Source organism: Thunnus albacares, chromosome 12, assembly GCF_914725855.1.
Source record: "Thunnus albacares chromosome 12, fThuAlb1.1, whole genome shotgun sequence".
Lineage (NCBI taxonomy): Eukaryota > Metazoa > Chordata > Actinopteri > Scombriformes > Scombridae > Thunnus > Thunnus albacares.
Genome location: NC_058117.1, coordinates 19,229,656 through 19,248,332, shown reverse-complemented (window position 1 = coordinate 19,248,332; position 18,677 = coordinate 19,229,656). Strand labels below are relative to the sequence as shown.

Genomic DNA, 18,677 nt, shown 5'->3' with positions numbered 1-18,677 from the left:
CTCACCAATAATTTTTATCTTGGCATTGGAACCCCTGGCATGTGCTATTTGAGCTAACCAACAAATAAGTGGTTTTAATATACATGAATATGATTTTAAAATAAATTTATATGCAGATGATATATCATTAACTCCTTCAAATCCAGCAATTTCACTGCCACACTTATGTAAGCTCATAAACGAGTTTGGCAATCTTTCAGGATATAAAGTAAATTGGAGCACGACTCAGCCCCACTGCATGACTTTTCCAGCCCATCTTTCCATAATTCAGATCGTTTGGAAGAAAGAGGGACTGAAATATCTTGGTGTTAATACAATTTCCCCAATTGAGAAGATATTCAAGATAAATGGTCCTAAACTGATTAAAACTATTAGAGAGGATCTTACCAGATGGAGAAGACTTCCATGATCCTTGTGGGGCAGAGCAGAGATAAATAAAATGAACATTTTTCCCAGACTGTCTTTTATATCTTCAATCCCACTTAAATTACCTGAATATTGGTTTAAAGAAATTAAAAAGCTTTTTATAATGTTTCTTTGGGGAAATAAAAAAGCATGAATCAGATTTAATAAACTGACAAAGCATAGAGATAGAGGAGGATTAGGGATACTGGAAATATATACATACTATTTGCTCTGGGCCCGTTTGAATCACTGGCAAAAGGACTTTATAGAACTGATAATGATGGAACGTGCGGCCTTGGCCCTGCAGGGTCTTTATAGAGGCAATGGCTTAGATGGAGAATGGACACTTATAAAAGACTATATAAATAAGAGACATTTAAGTTAAGAAGTGTTTTGACTGTTCAAGATATGTAATGATGATTTCCTAAGCAAGTATATTATATTTATTTATTTTTGCTTTTTGTCTGTAACCCCCTTAGTACTGTCCTTGTGTATTTGTGTTGTTTGTATTTGGTCTATTTTTTTCTTGTGTAATGAAAATGTGAATAAATAAAGGTTTTGAATCTGGGAGCGGGAGAAAATAGTTTTTCTTGTGATGACTGCATTTTGTTATTTTCTTTATTTCTCTATCTATGATTTCCAACATTTCTTAAGGCACTTACACTTATTGTTCTGTGAGGTCAGTCTGATCAAGCTGGCACCAAAAGTATATATATAAAAACATAAGTAATCAGAAATACTAAATTATCCAAGTCTGCTTCTATCTTTGTCTTGCATGTTATCATTATGATGTAAAATAAAGTGCTGGAACTGATGCATTGTGGGAAGAGTAAATGAGTCAGAGGAAGAAACCGTCAGCATCTCCAATCAACAACTGCATTGTTTTCATGAAGGTGACGTGCGGTCAAGGTTGAGCTAGACTTTGTTGTTGTAATCACTATGTTGAGCATGATGATTTGCATTTAGTTGTCTTGTAATTGCAGATCAGAGGAAAGAAGAGAAGACTTCTCTTTTCATGTGTTAGGTTGTGGTTGTTTCTAAATGTGAACCTGATTTGTGCCCAGAGATTTAATGTTTCCCTATCACATCATCTCCTCCACTTTCCTCTTGCGGAGTCTTTTCTTTTTAAAAACACAAACAGAAACTGAAAAACTACCTCAACAACAACTTTAGGTTAAGAGGACATAGAAACCAGACAATAGAAGTTAAAGACACCCACTTTTAGGTTATTAAAGGAACATTTTGAGATGAGTTTGATAAGAGAATCAATTACACTGTCATATCTGTAGGGTAAAATATGAAGCTACAGCTAGCTGCTAGTTAGCTTAGCTTAGAATAAAGACTGGAAACACAGGGAAACATTTAGTGTGCCTCTGTCCAAAGGCAACAAAATCCACCTACCAGCTCACGTTGTATCTTGTTAGTGCATTCAGTAGAAAAAAAGTGTAAAAGTGATACATTGTGGTTTCACAGGCTGTTTTGTGTCGAACTACAGTACTTCTTGGCTGGTTGCCGTGATTTCCTGAAGTCCTGTCAGGTTGCCTCCCAGACCGGAGGCATTGACTTTGTTTGTTGCACATATTAAACAAAAGAGATGTTAATGAATGACCTTTACATGTACTCATAGTTGGATTTTATAACCTTTGGACAGAGCCAGGCTAGCTGTTTATGCTAAGCTAAGATAGCTTGCTGGCTATAACTGCATATTTAATGCTCAGAGATGAAAGTGGTATCAAGCTTTTCATCTAACTCTCACCTTAAGTGCTTACTGTCTTATTCAAGCCGTTAAAGAAGTGTCTTTTAAAAAAAAAAATCACACAACTAACAAAACCAATCATTTGCATGTTAAAAAAATCATTCCATGGGGCCTCGTCATGGGCCAGTGAGTATTGTGAAGTACGTGTTGAACATTATGAGTTGAGTTTTATAGCCCCTACTGGTACATCAGTTTATAATGAAATTGGGTCATGAAGTTTTCTTTTGATATTTGCAGCCTATATCCTTTAAAAATGTAGGTTAAGGTCACCATAACCTCGTTCTTTTATTCTTTTTTTAACCTCTACAACATGAAAAGAAGCCATTCATATCATGACACTCAAGTGCGTAAATGGAGAAGGGTAGAATTGAAAAAAAAAGTAAGAAAAGAGAAACACTGAGAGGGAGGGAGTGATAGTACAGAGATTGGGTGATAAATCTTGTTCTGATCAGGTTTCTCTGGTGCCCTCACACCTCAGTCTCTTTCTTGGGGTAATTAATCAATCCCAGACTGGAGGCATTGATCGGCCTCTTGCGGCCCTCGGTATGTTTACACTCCTCAATTGTATTTGCCACTAAGCCCCTCGCTGCCGCTCAATCTCATCGGCAGAAAATGTGACACTTCGCCCTCTGATGCCATCAGCGAAACAGTGCATCGATTGACATCTCGATGAAAATCAATCTACTTATTTCTTGTTGCATGGGGGATTTGGTTTTGTTATAATCCTTTGTTGTAATCTTGTATTCCAGGTTGCAATACATTAAGTTTTATTGTGAGCAATCAAAACACTCCTGGAATGCAGGGACAAGCTTTTCACCACAGACAGTTGCACACACTGCCAAACATCCACAACGTTTTACTCAGATATTTTCCACAACACAGAGCCTTGATATACTGTAGACTATTTGAAGTATTTTCATAATTTGCAACCTTTAAAAAAATCTTTATCAACCAGTTATGTCCGCAGTGTTTAGATCCTTTACTTAAGTAATCTTAATGATAAATCTTAATCTTAATGTATATTAAGTAAATTAATGTAAAGTAAAAGCTGCATTCAAATATTTGTTTCAGTAAAAGTACAGATGGTTTAAAGTAAAGAACTCATTAAGCTGAATTTTATATATGTTATTATTACTGATGCATTACAATCTATGCAGCATTCAAATGTTTAATGCTACTTTATATAATGCTGGATATATCAATCTACATTTAAAAAAAGTGCATAATATTTTATTTGACAATCATACATTTTGTATAAATTAAATGAAATGTAAGATTTCTGTAAAATTTGCAAAGTAACTAGCAATTATAGCTGTCAGATCATTTAAGTGTGGTGAAAAGTACAATATTTTCCTCTGAAACATAGTGGAGTAGATGTATGTATAAAGTAGTGTAAAATAGAAATATTCACGCAAAGTATGTCTCAAAATGTGTATTTTGTAAACGTACGTAGTTACGTTCTGCTATTGTAAACCATAAATGTGTTTGTAAAACCAACAGTAAAATCCTATCCAGTTTACTCATCACATTTTTCTATAACGTGTTTTTCAATTTTTATTTTCAATTTTGAGGATCACATGTGTCCCACTGTCCCCTACTGTTGAACTGGCACTAAGGAGAGTTCAATTGTTTCATGGTGATATTCTGGTTTAATATGTTATAGACAATTTTAAACACATTTTGAATATCAAATATCAGAATATGTTGCCTATTCGTGATCCAAATCTGTAAATTATCATTCATGTCGGTCAGAGGCTAAAATCTATCGCCTGGTTCCAGACCTCTGAATCGCTGCACACACTTCCAGCAATTCAAGTGACGTGAAATGAAATAATAATCCAGTCAGATTATCAGGCTGTAAAACCTTAAATGGCAGTCATCTGCCTCTACAAGGTAAATTTCTGCAAAAAATTCCCCTTGTGTATGTGGCTTTTGTCAATTTGTTTTTTTGTTTATCGAGCCATGCAGATCTCTGTGCATTGTGCCACGTATTCATTCATATAGCTGGTATTTCATATTTTTTGTATTAAATTCTATATTATCACTAAACCTCTCACAGGATGCCACACATGATTCAACATCTTATTCACAGACTGTTTGAGAGGGATGACGTGTTTGGCTTTGAGCTCCTGCTGGAGGACAGGAGGATGCTGCAGGGAGGAAAACATGATATTTAAATTTAATTAGAAACATGAAGTACTGCTTCATGTTATCAACAGTGGCAGTCATAAATGTTAGATAAACCAAGTAACAAGCAATCAGCAGCACTGTCGTACCACCTTGTCGGCTTGTAAAAACAAGAATAGAACATAAATTGACACTTTCAATGAAAAGTATGTAATGGTTGCATCTGAGGAAACTGTTTTTCTGTAAGGGCAGACATTACATTACTGTACAAAAAGACTCATTAATGGAATAGTGACTTGGAATATTGTATGTTGGCTTCTTTAAGACCACTTTTGAGGGCACAAATAGAAGCGGAGAAGTGGAAAAGTAATTTTCCAAACGTTACTGGAAAATCACCACAATAACAGAGATAGATGCACTGCAAAAAATCCCCATCTTATTATGCACTTTCAGTCTGTAATTGAGTCCTAAAAACCTTTAGTGTCTTAAAACAAAAGAAAAAAATCAGAATTTTCCAGAAAGGAGTGTCTGTACCAATAGAAACAATAAAGAATAAGGCTGGAAAATACACTAGAATCAAGAAAAATTTAACTTGATTTAGCAAAACACCAGAAATAAGGTGACTTGTACAAAAGCTAGTGAAATATTTTCATTGCATTGTCAGAGTTTTCACTTGTTTTAAGACAATTAGGCTTTACCACTCACTTCAGAAAAGATATTTGAATTGTGTGATAAAAGCAGGTAAAAACAGTTGAATATTGCAACCGTTTACAGCCTGTTATGATGTTCATAAACTGTCCTCTAGGAGGCGCTAACGAATATCAACAGCGACAATACTTTCCAGTCTGTAAGCCTGTATTTTTTTAAATTCTCAAGGGCACTCTATGAATTCTCATCCAGGAGCTCTTTGAATTTTTCTCCACAAATTAGTGTACTTGAAGCTCTGAATAGTCTGTGTCCTGTATTTGAATTTATTCTTGTCTCATTATTCCCTCATGTGGAAATTTTGAGCTGTAGCCCACATGTATTTTGAGATTTACTCATTGCCTTGATGTTTTTCACAAATCTGAATTGAGTGTGTTTCAGAAGTCCACATATGAACAGAGTGCATTTTAAAAAACGCAAACCCCTTCCACAGTGTTAATGAGCAGCACACTGGCACACAAGTACGCGTGCACAAATCAAGATTAGCAATTGTTCACCTGTCAACGAGGAGGAAAATAATGGAATCGAACAAAACAATCACCAGTCACACCTTGATTTTCACTTGAATGAAAAGCCTTTGCTTTGGATTGATTGCTCCTCTATCTTTAATACAGTACAGGACCAGCTTTGAGTGGGTGGTTTGGTAACGCATTCTGTTATCCCGCCCGCTGAGCTGAACTGTTGAGCCCAGCCTTTTTCACTGGCTTTTCTGTGCAAAGAAAACAGGAAGAAAAAAAAAAGATAAACACAAATTCTGAAAGAGCTGAACGTGTGAAAAGTACAGAGGGACGTGCATTATCACATGGCTACCTGGCACACACAGTGTTTTATCAGTTGATGTACACTTTGGTGTCACATAATATTTCTGTTTATGTCCCTGGCTGGTAATGAGAGGTCCATTCAGTTTCCTTCCCATTCACCAGATAAACTGTTTGACAAACCTGTCTCAGTTTTGATTGTCATAACCACAATTGTGCCCTGCTGCCAGCCAGGTCAGGCCCAATAAATGTCATACATATTTCATGCAGCATCACACTTATCTGACAAAGGGATTTTTTTTATATTTTTTTTTTTTTTGGGGGGATTGAAATCACGCCTCATATTTCATTAGACAATCGAAAAAGCCTCCGGTCTGTGGTCAGATGGGCTTCATGTTTTATTCATGTCCTCTGAACATCTGCTTGTCCGGATGTCAAAAATCATCAGGCTCCCCCAGGACTCCTGCCTGACTGGTTGTAAATGAACTCCAAAGTCGAAACTCAAAACAACCTGTCAGAGCTTCCCACCACCAGAGGAATCTTTAAATACGGCGGCGGAGGTGAGCTGAGTAACTAAGATCTTGTGCTGGGAAAGAGCGATGAAAGTCAACTATGGACACATGAAAAAATCAAAACATGTGCACTCGGATTCAGTTGGTGTGATACTGTGAAAAGCTTCTAATAGTTCTGTCTTCTTCCCACAGATTTTGGTGGATTTTGACACTGCTGTTCACTCTGGCTCCTGGTCGACAAGTCTCCCTGAGTCACTGGAGGCTTGTGCCAATTGGAGGGAAAGAGCCTGACCACTAACAAGTGCTCACTGACTCATAGCTGCCACAGTGTGTCCCACTGTGTTTGTGTATGTGTGCATGTGTGTCTTTATATACTACTCTATTATATACTCATTCTATTTCTCACTTTGCACCCTTCCCACAGAAAACATGTTCTTTTATAAATGATCATGTATTTTAGCTCACATGGCGTGCCCTCACAAACTACTGTTATAACAGAGATGCATGAATTAAGCAAAATAAAACACACTACCGATAAAAAGGAAGAGTATTTTAAGGGGGTATTATGAGAGGAAGGTTATTCTGAACTTCCAGCCTCAATTATTGGCATCCATTGTTGCAAGACTAATTACAATCATCCATAAAATGTAGCAAAATTGGACTTTGACTGCACTATCTAAGTATCCATGAAGGTCCCTGTTAGTTTTTGATGCCCTTTAAAGCCTCTGAAAAGCCAAATATAAAGATCCCCTCAAGACTTGTTTGAAGACATATAAAAATATCCTGCTTTGACTATCAATTTGTGTCTGGTATATTTTTTCCACAAAAAAAATGTTCAATTACTTCCTTTAAAAGCCTTTAAATGACATCCTACCCTTCCCCCTCATTAAAAAATCCAGAATCTCTGAATATGCAAATATTTTTAATTTCTAAACATTTACTCCTACTTCACTGAAAAGTCAATTTATCAGTGATTGTGCACTGGAGACTTCAAATTTCCGCATCACACTAAGTAAGTTGTAAGTTGCATACTGGAGCACGATTGGCCCCAAAATGTTTGTGATGTCATAAATCCTGCTCCTAGGTACACACCTCAAACTGAGATTTAAGGTGAGCTCAGAGAAACTTTTTCCTTTCAGCAGATGAATGTGAAAACTCTGCACATACATCACTCTGCTCAGTGAAACCCAAACACCACAATGAAAGAACAAGAATAAACACACATTTTTGACTGGAGAGGAACTTTAAAGATTGGAAGAAGACATTCTTAGTTATTATTTATCAAGAGTTTAACACTCAGAAGCCCAGATAATCTGGTTCATCAGGATTGTGCAGGTGTGTGTTGATCAGATTTGATTGACAGTGGACTGACAGCATCAGCAAACAAACCACCAACTGTCATCAGCTTTTGATTCAAGTAACCGCTGAATCCTGATTGGTGCGTGGAATTACGTGACATCACTAAATGAGCCCCGTCCGCTTCAGACCAGTGAAGAAATCTCTCTCCATATGAAATAACCAAAAACTGTTTTTCATGTAAGACCACACCGCTCAGAAGAAGCTGATTGAGAAACAGGTTTACCAGACCTTTTCTGTTCTTTCTGTTTCTGAATATCCTTTAGTTTTATATTCATTACTTGGGCGTAACAGCTTGCAACACTGAAAATATGAGACACGGTGTGGTGTAATTTCTCTGGTGGCCTTCAATGACAGATTTCAGCTGGGATCAAATTAATTGCATCTTTCTAAAGGTTCAACAGAGATTTTGCTCTCTTCAAGCTAAAACACATTGACATTTTATAAGTTAACTATTCTGTCCACTTGATGCTCAAAAGAAATAACCTTTAATATGAAACCTGCATTAACTGACTTTTTTATGGCCACCTGGGGGCAGCGGATACAAGCTGTAAACACAACACAGAAACATCCTTTTAAAGGGAAACTTCAGTATTTTTCAACCTGGACTCTATTTTCCTATCATTTTGTGTCTAAGTGGGGTCCGTTCACTAATGCTGTCAGACACTTGTAATAACAATCTGAGCCTGTCAGTAGCAAAAACAAGCAATTTTAGTGGACGTACATTGATGGGGCGCAATTGTCCCAAAGGATTACATTGCAGAACCTTTTTGCGGCTGCCAGCTGCAGTGCTCTCGCTCAATACTGGACCAATTTCAAAAACTGTTGTCCCCATTAGTCACTTAGACACAAAATGATGGGAAAATAGGGTCCAGGTTGAAAAATACTGAAGTTTCCCTTTAAGTTGATATTGCGCTGAACATGTTAGCAGACAGGAGCTCACACATCCAAAAGATACATAGCAACATTAGCATTCATTTGGAGTCATGTTTCTGGCCACCTGACAAACGACGTCCTGTATTCTCTCTCTTTTTGGGACTTTTATCTCCTCTAACTCCTGAGAGAAATATCTGGCTTTTTAGCTGTGAAATGCTCCACAGTATTTGCTAACTAGTCTCCCAGTTGGTGCTGAGTAGGTGGTTTTATAGAGTTTTTTTAAAAATTTGAAAACAGCTGCCTGCTGTTTTGTGGCTAAAGCAGATGAGAGGGAATCAACAGTAAAGCTGTGGGCCCGTTAACCAAAACAATGAGCTGAAAGACACTAAAACAGTCCTTAAAGCTGAGGGGGGCTGCAGAATCAGGTGATAATCGACCTTGGGTTCATCACTATGAATTAAAACTTTCACATTATGCATGATCATGTGATCAATTGTTAACATAAAAGCATTTATTAGAGCAGCTTTAAAGGTCACATCTCAATGTTATATGATATTATTCAACACATCAATGCTTCAACAATGAGATATACAAGAGGTTCATGGGAAATCACTCCTAATCCATTTGTATATGCTTGCTACAGTTGAAAGTGGCTCACCGTCTCTGTTTTAGTAGAGAAAATATGTCCAAAATGTATCACAATTCTGATGTTAGCAGTCACCAACAACAATGGAACTGATGATTTGATCATGCATCTCTTTAAATGATATCTGGACCTCAATATCTGAACATTTCTCATATCAAAACAATAGACCAAAATCCAATTATGCCATAATTTCAAGAGAACATAGCACTACTTCATATCAGTCAAATGCTATGCCATTTGCTTCATTGTCATTCATTGGCTTCATTGTTAGCTTGGTGATTAAAAGCTGCCTGCTCTGCTCTAAATGGACAAAGGAGGTCAAGATGTTTCTTCAAACTAAGAATCTTTAAATGTAATCTGGTTTCCTTTCATCGACATATATAGAGAATCTATCCTTTCCAGCAACTTGATTGCTAAAGCCAATCTAAAGCAGACACTTCCACCTTTTTCTGTTCTACAAGGTGCCAAAAACATATTCACATTTGCTTCTTTTTTTATTGGGATTGCTTCAGTTTTCTTTCCCTTGATCCTTGAATCCCTTGAATCCCCTGAATCCCCTCTTTGCAAGGGTTGACACTCAGACATGTGATAGACAACGGTATAACCGAAAGTTGTGTAATCTCGACTGACATCTGTGGCAGGTGTGACATCAAGTATCAATGTAAGCGCTTAACTCTGCTCTTTGTCCATTTGTCTACACAGACTCTTATGCATAAGAGGGACCTTATGCATAAGTCAGAATAAAAGTCACACAATATTCTCCTATATCTGTGTATATAGGACAAAACTGACCCACTGCAATATGATGTGCTTGTTATGTCATTGACATGTATGGCAGTATGTTACACTTATACTCTAAAGACTATGCAATTGTGTTTTTTTTCTCTCTTTCTTGTTATTTATATTGTTAAATGGGATACATGTATAAATAAAGTGATGGCAGCACAGTTTTGCAGCTAGGAAACCCTTGATTTTAGTGTGTCTTACTTGAAGTGAAAACTGCATTTCAGTTCAAAACCATATTTCTACTTTAACAAAAAGAATAAGTAATAAAGATCATTGTTTGATTTTAACTTTTACCCACCAATTTTAATTAAACTATATATTTTTAAAGAGGGTCAATAGTTCTGTTTGGCACTTTTAGAGATCATTATTCAACAAACACACATCTAGAGTCTCATCCCAGCTGCAATCAAACCTTCCCTCCGAACAAACAAATGGGGCTTTCTGTCTTTTTACTCCCTGTTCATTTATCTCTTCACCTTTCAGTGAGGTGCCATCGACACAGAGTGACAGCCTCTGCATTCATGAGAACATCATCATCTGCCCTCCTCACCAACAATTAGCCCTTCATCACTCAAACTTAACAAAAGCAAGTGTGCTAAAGTTTTGTCAAGACAAGACATGCTTTTAAAATCTTAGCAATCAATATGGACTGTTTGGATTGTTTTATGAATCAGTTAAAACTCACTTGTAAATTTCCAGGAAAATTAAAACATATGCGTAATATCTCTTCGGATACTCAACAATTTGAGATTTTTTTGATACAACTGCTAATTGTGAATTCCAGTTAGTCATTAATTAAGTGATCTCATCCTATTCTCCCTCTAAATGGCCCAGCATTCAGTCATTTCATCAGTATATTTGTATGAAGTCATCTCTCACTGCCAGCTCCTAGTGACTCCCTCCTTCCTTTCAGTGGCTCTATAGATTTCTTTCAAATGATAAATTGGACCAGGGGAGCCGCTGAGGTGTGACCAGGTGCCAAAGGAGTATAGCTTTTGGTCTTTAATGGTCCTAATTAGGCTTAAGACCTTTAGAGCTATTTGAATAAGTGCTAAAAGCATGTTGTGACATTCTTGTGGGTTGTTACATCACAATAATCAATAGGAAAACGAATACATACTCTGTTAAAACCCTGCTGAAGTGATCTAACATATCTATCTCCCTGACTTCACAAACAAATCCATTAAAAGAAGGGAAGGTGTCATTAAGATGTGAAAGCAGTTGCCCGTATTATTTGTGCCATTTTAGTCACGTTTCAAAGCTGCATCTCCCTTTTGTTTTTCACTTTCTCTCTTTTGATTGAAGAAATGCACCGATTCTGTCCCATCCATCACCTCCACCCCTCCCCTCACTCTCCAAACACAGAAACGGGTAACATTTAATTTCTAGCCCATTCTCTCCTGTGGCACCGTTGTGGGCGGAAACTTGTAGCTGACTTTGTGCTGCATAAACATATAACGTAGACTGTGTTGTTTTTCATCCCATAAAGTCTTTTGTTGTTGTTTTTCTTGCGGTGAGAAAGTGGAGATGAACCAGTTGGACGGATACTACAGCGCGTAAAAGTTGTGGATGGTTACTTTTGCGCATAAACATTTAAGGGACTATTTTATCTCCAAAAGTTGCAGTATCATACAGGATCGGGTCAAATTCTTCCCTCGGCAGAGATATCGCTCACAAGCAGGCTGGAAGACCATCCACTCCGGAGAACACAGCGAATCCGCAGAGCGCAGATGATCGCAACTGGTGTTTGTGGCGTCGCGCTGGTGCTGGTGTTGGTGGTTCTGATCCCGGTCGTGGTGAACTCCGCCGGGACTCCTGCCCGCTATGAGATGCTCGGATCCTGCCAAATGGTGTGCGACTCCCACGGGACCGCAGCCACGGCCGCGGCCAAGACGACCAACCCGATCAAAGACAACCGTCTGGTTCAGTCGCTTCCGACGTTCATCCAAGGTCCTCAAGGAGAGCCGGGACGCGTGGGGAGGATGGGTCCGAGGGGCCCGGTCGGCGAGCCCGGGCCACCTGGACCTGCTGGTCCTCCCGGAGAGAGAGGGGTACCTGGTCCTCCGGGTCCACCCGGAGCACCCGGAATGAATGGGCCCACCGGTGCCATCAGTGCAGCCACCTACAACACTATCCCAAAGATTGCATTTTATGCAGGACTTAAGAAGCAACATGAGGGATATGAAGTGCTGAAATTCGACGACGTGGTCACAAATCTCGGCAACCACTATGACCCCTCAACAGGGAAATTCACCTGCTCAATACCAGGGATTTACTTCTTTGTTTACCACGTGCTGATGCGAGGAGGGGATGGAACCAGCATGTGGGCCGACCTCTGCAAAAACAACCAGGTAGGATACTTCATGAAATAGTATAAATGTTTTATTTTTCCCGCTTTACTCTTTGTATAAAATGCACAATAAAATACTCGTTAGATCAAGGTTATAAACGTAATTTGACGAACAAAGTTTACTTCATACATTTTTACGCACAGCTTTTACGCACGAGAGCACCTAGAAAGACGTTCAAAGATTACATTTCCGGACATATAAACACAGAGACTGCTTACACTTAAGTGTTTTGAGTGTTGTTTTAAGGTTGACATGAAAACGACAGATGTGTCGTGAGTGAGATGACCTCACGTGACGGAGCTGTCCGCGGTTCTGATTTCAGCAAGCAAGTAAAAAACCAAGTTTTATCACCAGAAATTTCATATTTGTCTTCCAGGTGAGAGCCAGCGCCATCGCCCAAGACGCCGACCAGAACTACGACTACGCCAGCAACAGTGTTGTTTTACATCTCGAGCCCGGAGACGAGATTTACATCAAGTTGGACGGCGGAAAGGCGCACGGGGGCAACAACAACAAGTACAGCACCTTCTCTGGCTTCATGTTGTACGCTGATTGAAACAAGGGAAAGATCTGCTCTGCATATACTTTGCTTCACTGCTCATGCTCGGTTCAGTGTCAGTTGGATTATTAGAGACAGCGCTCACCATTTCCCACATTGCAAACGAATCAAGAAAGATGTTGAAGAAGTCATGCGTAAAAAGAAAAGAACTGTAAAGTGTAATTACAGAATAACAATAATGAATTTTAGTGTGTACAGCGTTGAATTGTACCCTTGTCGGTTTGATTAGTGTCGCTATGGCACCCTGACTGAACTGTTTAGCATTACAAATTAAGTTTGCTGATGTGTCAAACATACTGTAGCTGCTGTTGTAACACATACTGAGTGTAGATTCATTGTATTGACCTGTAGCACTCAATTATAGAAGTTAAAGTTATATGCACATATTCACCACTCTGTTTACAGTGTTGTTGATCCATATTGGCGCTTTAATTTTCAACAAAATATTTGGTGGCTGTTGCATTTTGAGTGAAAACGTTAAAAGATGTAGTGATGCATGATTATAAAAACTGACATTTTAACTCTGCGCAGCATAAAAAAAACACTTAAAAGAAAAACAAATCTGTAAAATGTGTTGACGCACTGTCACAATATGATCACTGTAACTCATTCTTCTTGTCTGTCTCAATATGACAGCTGGTTGGAGCGACAGGGTAGTCTGGTGGTTAGTCACCATCATAAAACTGGACAGTCACACTGACAGCAACGTTCCCTCGAACTGGACGACACACATCGATCGGCCTGCTGTTTGTTGAGCCCCTCTAGATATGATTGTCAGCTAGAATGTAAAATATGATGTTAAATTAAATCCTCTGGCTTTACTTTCTAATCCTCTCGGAAGATTAATCAAAAGTTACAGTTTTTCACGGTGCACAGTCAGCTGTGGCGATCACGCCATTGATCATGGTGTGAAGTCACCCTGTGAAGCCACCTGTTCCCAGATGAGAGGAGAATGTGTCCTTCATCTGGGCCTCCCAGAAACCCACTGAGGGGCAACAGGACAACTCATCTAACACAGCCGCATTGTGTCGAGAGCAGAGCGGCATACTGATTACCAACACACTCATTATTTTCCTTCAATGAAACGTGTTTGCAGGGCTGTCACTTACAAATATAAAGAAAGCAGCTACTACATTGACATTAAAAAATCAATTAGCACCACTGTAGACAACACCTCCAGGGAGAAGAAAAATATTTGTCTTCGATTATATTCATATTTCTGTAGACAAACAAAAGCATTTTTTTTGTGGACCAAAACAAGACTGCTAATGAGAGGCACTGTGATCCTGCAAGGCTACTTTATATAATTTGCTTACAAAGTGAATAATGTATAATCACAGATATAAAATCATGTTTGAACTTTGTTCAAGTTCGTCCCTATAAATATTTTTGGTTAAATGAAATGACGGCCTATAATTATTTTCCATTTAAAGTAAATGAAGTTAAAAACATTTTGCTTGACTGAAAAAAATTAAGAATAAACAAATTAAGTACAAACCCAATAAGCTCGTTGGTTTAAGGGTCCAAAAAGCACATTTATGAATCTGTTTGGACTGGTGATTATTGCAAGAATCTCAAAGTGTTCATTGTGGGTTGTTCAGTCTTCGTGTGAAGATAAAGTTATGGCTACATCAAAAACGCCTGCCTTGGGTCTCTTTTCTGCCTCATTTGAAGGTCAGCCAGCGTTTTGGGTTGTCGATGAGGATCTTATCCACCTGGTGCTGCGAGATGCCCCTCGTCAGCATCTTCGGCACGATGTTCTTCAGGATGTGAGAGTAGCCGTGACCGCCGTACTTGGTCAGACGGTTCTTGGTGTGGATGTCGTGTGCGATCACTATCTTGTCCTCATAGCCCTCCTTTACCAGGAACGCCAAGCTGAACGTGAACAGAGAAACTTGTGAGACACGAGGGGCCTTTAAACATAACACAACTGACAATTTTAGCTAAAGAACATACTGTAATGCCTCTGCCAGATGTTAAACCTTTTATATGTGGGCATACACATCTGATGTATATGTATAACACATAAAAAGAGATTATCTCAAAGAAAAGGAAATCTTACTTAAATGTGAACACAGAGGTCACATTTAAGTGTCAAGTGTGGACACATCAACATGGTTACAGTTGACAAGTTTAAACAAGAGCAGTGTTACTCACGCTTTCACTCTCTGGCTGTCGTTGGGCATGTCCACGTTCAGGTCATAGGGATAGTTCAGCATCTCGGTTCCAAACAGATCATACTCCAGGTAACACCCCATCTTAGCAAACTCAAGCAGTTCACCATTATTAAATATAGTCCTGCAGGGAGACGACACACCGGTGATAAAGTCGAGGTGCTACGTGTGGCATTTCGAGGAGGTCATCTAATTTTATCTTTATATGGGTTAATGCTTAAAATGAAATGCATTTGATGAATTTTAACTTTCCAAAGAATAGCCCCCACCAAAGTTTGTTGTGAAAATCACATCCAAGAAATTTTGGGATGAACTCAGTTATTCTATGCCATCTCTCTTTAGACCTTCGCAGTCAAAGTTGAGAGATGAAGGTAAGAAGAGCATGAGGAAGTAGAAAAAATGTGTACCATATTGCCAGCGTGACAACTTTACATGCCTACATCTTCAACGTGAGATCAATGAATAATAATTCCACTGCATGACAGAAATAGTGGAGCTTATGGGAAATGTGGTCTTAATTTTGAAAAGTTGATGTATAAAAAGCTTACATATTTCATATATTACTATTAAAATGGTATTATAAAGGTCAGCCACTACACTTTCAGTGAAATCTGAGCATCCCTTCAATTCCCAAACTCAGCCCGCTGTATTCAGGCACTTCTCACCTATCCAGGTGAGACATGACAGTTTTGCCGATGTCACCGCCGGCCTCCTGGAGAATCCGGATGACTTCAGCCGGAGCGGCAGGATTCCTGCCGGGATGGATGATAACCGGGCAGCCGAGCTGGGCCTGAGCGTGAGCCGTGGCCTTCAGCACCTTCTTCTCGCTCTCTGTAATCGGCCAGCTGGTGCCGATCTCTCCGATCACGCCACAGCGGATGTCTGTTCCGTCGGCGCCGTGAAGCACCTCGCTGATGATGATGTCAGTGAGCTGACGGGCAGGAAAATGAGAAGTTAGTCAAAGCAGAACGACATCACTCCTGCTGCAGCCTAATCTGCATATTAGATCATTAAGGTGACACTTTTCTGATTATGCGCTGTGCTTCTTTAACAGAATTGATGCACATGAACAGCACATGTTCAGTTTGAATGACAATGTTGAATTATAAATATGAAGATTATGTGCATATTGTCAGTGGGTCACTACTCAAAGACAAGACGAGTAGCTAGAAACATGTTCAAATCAATCAAAAGATACAGAAGAAACACAGAATGTGTTGAGAGAATGGGTGATGGCTCAAACTCTTAACACAAGAACTGATGCAGGATGTTCACACAGACACACACACAGAAGTTTCCACAATTTAGATCAAATTGTTTAAAATTTCGTAAAAAAAGAAATGCGTCAAATACTGCTAGACTCACACCTTCTCCACACTCATTTTCTTGGTGGCTTCTGTGTGGGTGCAGTCCACATAGTACCCTGCTCCAGCGATGATGTGAACCCCAGTGTCCTTGGCCAGCTGCCTGAGGGTGGGCAGGTCCCGGTCGATGCCCGTGGTGGTGTTCTCCACTATCGTGCCCCCTCCGGCCTTCCTGTAGGCCAGCAGCTCGTCCCGCACGGCGCTGGTCTCCTGCAGCAGCAGCAAGTTCTCATGGCAGCTGTAGGGGTTTTGTCTCAGCCAGTACATGTGCTGCATGTGGAACGGGTTCTCTGCCACCGCTTCGTCACCCGGAGGAGGAGGGAAGTAGCAGCACTCGAAGCTCATCGTCAGGTGCTCGTGGGTCATGGTGCGGCCCAGCTGGTCTGGATCCACCAGACCCAGGACAGTCTGGACCTTCCCACTCAGCTTTGACATGATGGGTGTTCAGGGTTTCCAACAGCCTGCAAGGACACAAAGTATTGATTTATTGAGAGATGAGAGAAAAGTAAGAGCAGGGAAACCTTTTGCATGTTGGTGCAACTTTTTCTGCAGAATAGATTGGAGGAAGGGAAGGAGGGATCCTGACAAGTCATTAACTAGGTTGACCAGGCAGTGCATGCAGGGGAGGGACCTTTGGACTTCAAAATGCAAGTCCTGATCACAACTGAAACTAACAATAGTGCCAGACTGAGCGTAGGTGAGGGATCTCAAAGTCCTGTTGCAAGCAGGTGGATGTTTGATCCTCGGTCAGGACACAAGACTGGGGACTGTCTTTACTGATGTGTGTGTGTGTATGTGTGTGATTCTATGGAAACAAATAAAAGAAGAAAACAATATGGAAATCAGCTTACTGATTAGTAATGACTGGCAATTTATCCAAATGACAACAAATATAACAGATATGGAGATGACATTGATATAACCAAAATGGTATCAGATAAACATTTAAATAAATATGAGTTACATTCATTGACTCTCTTTCTAGTTACTTTCTTTACTTTCCAAAGAACTCCGAGTATTTTCTGCTGCAGCATGGTGGTCGTCCAATAAGTGTTTTGTGCAAGGGCAACGTGGAAATCGATTAAATCAAGCGAAAACAGCGTGCAATAAACTCAGAGCTGCAGCAGGATGTAGACGGATACTAAAGTTTCATCGACTTTAAATCCTGAAATTTGTGGAAACTGTTGAAACACGTTGCTGACCTTGTTTCTGCTTTAAGTCGGGTCTGCTTCCACCACCAGCCGAGTATACACAGCCGGTCCGCTGTGAGATTAGCACAGCGTCACGTCGCGGGAATTGAGAACCATCGCGATAGATTACGAGACTTCAGTACTTGCAAATCAATTACATTTACAGCGAGGAACTAGTTTATTACATTATTATAAAAATAAAATGGTTATTTCTTAATATACAGTATGTTTGGGAATTCTTTACTTATTTTTGTTCTTTTAATTTACATAATATTTACAGCTAAAAGATTATAAATATAGATTGATAAATAAATGAAAGTAATAAATAGACTTCACTCATAAAGGCTACAAGCTGTAACTAATGGCTATACTATTGTTTAATAAATAATTTACTAATGCTAATCATTAATAAGCCATAAGAACAACTTTCGGGTTGCCAAGCTGTGAAAAATTTCTCTGGCTGTTGAGTTATTAATAGTCAAGGTGTTAATGAGGTCATAAGTGAGTTTCTCACTTTCTAATGAGCTGACAGCAAAAGTCATTATAATTCTTAAGTCATTAATGAAGGGTTGTTACAATAACATATCAAGTCTGCAGTTGCACATTTTGATAAGTCAAACAAATATTTTTAATTTTTTGAGAAAAGTTGGGGTTTTTCTGATGAAATATCATGCTGAATGCCACAACCTGTATACATATTTTCATTAATGACCTTTAACTGGTCTATATAGCAGTGATACTGATTTATTAACCCTTAATAGAACCATCCGTGGTACCAAACAGGGTAACTTGAAACCACAAATAATGATTCAGTAGATTTACTCACATAACAGTCATACTGACTATGAGCACAAATCAAGTTTTATTATAGAAATTACAAATAAGTTTTGTAACATCACATTATAAACTATAATATAATATCACTGTTACTGTATTTGGCTAATATCCTAGTTTTGGTCATTTGAGCAGAACATGTGAAGATGATGCAGAGTTTGAGAGACAGACTGTGACTCTTTCTGTGATCTAAACTCAGCAGATGGTCTCCACAGCAGCATTTGGTCTGCTGTTGCAGGGATTGCCCTGTGAACAGTCACCATTGCACTGACCATGCT

At 39.2% G+C, this 18,677-nt stretch overlaps 2 protein-coding genes across 2 annotated transcripts; one reads left to right on the top strand and one right to left on the bottom strand.

Annotated features, from left to right (window-relative positions):
• The first annotated feature begins 8,989 nt into the window (after positions 1-8,989).
• c1ql3b (complement component 1, q subcomponent-like 3b) lies at positions 8,990-14,227 on the top strand. Its single transcript, XM_044368564.1, has 2 exons — positions 8,990-12,278; positions 12,655-14,227. Exons 1-2 carry the CDS (start codon positions 11,658-11,660, stop codon positions 12,832-12,834), a joined length of 801 nt encoding a protein of 266 aa, XP_044224499.1. The 5' UTR covers positions 8,990-11,657; the 3' UTR covers positions 12,835-14,227.
• pter (phosphotriesterase related) lies at positions 14,114-17,680 on the bottom strand. The gene is made up of 5 exons (XM_044368563.1): positions 17,578-17,680; positions 16,379-16,836; positions 15,677-15,942; positions 14,995-15,135; positions 14,114-14,712 (listed from the first exon to the last, which is right to left on the bottom strand). The coding sequence occupies exons 2-5, from the start codon at positions 16,808-16,810 to the stop codon at positions 14,502-14,504; spliced, it is 1,050 nt and encodes a 349-aa protein (XP_044224498.1). The 5' UTR covers positions 16,811-16,836; positions 17,578-17,680; the 3' UTR covers positions 14,114-14,501.
• Positions 17,681-18,677: the final 997 nt, after the last annotated feature.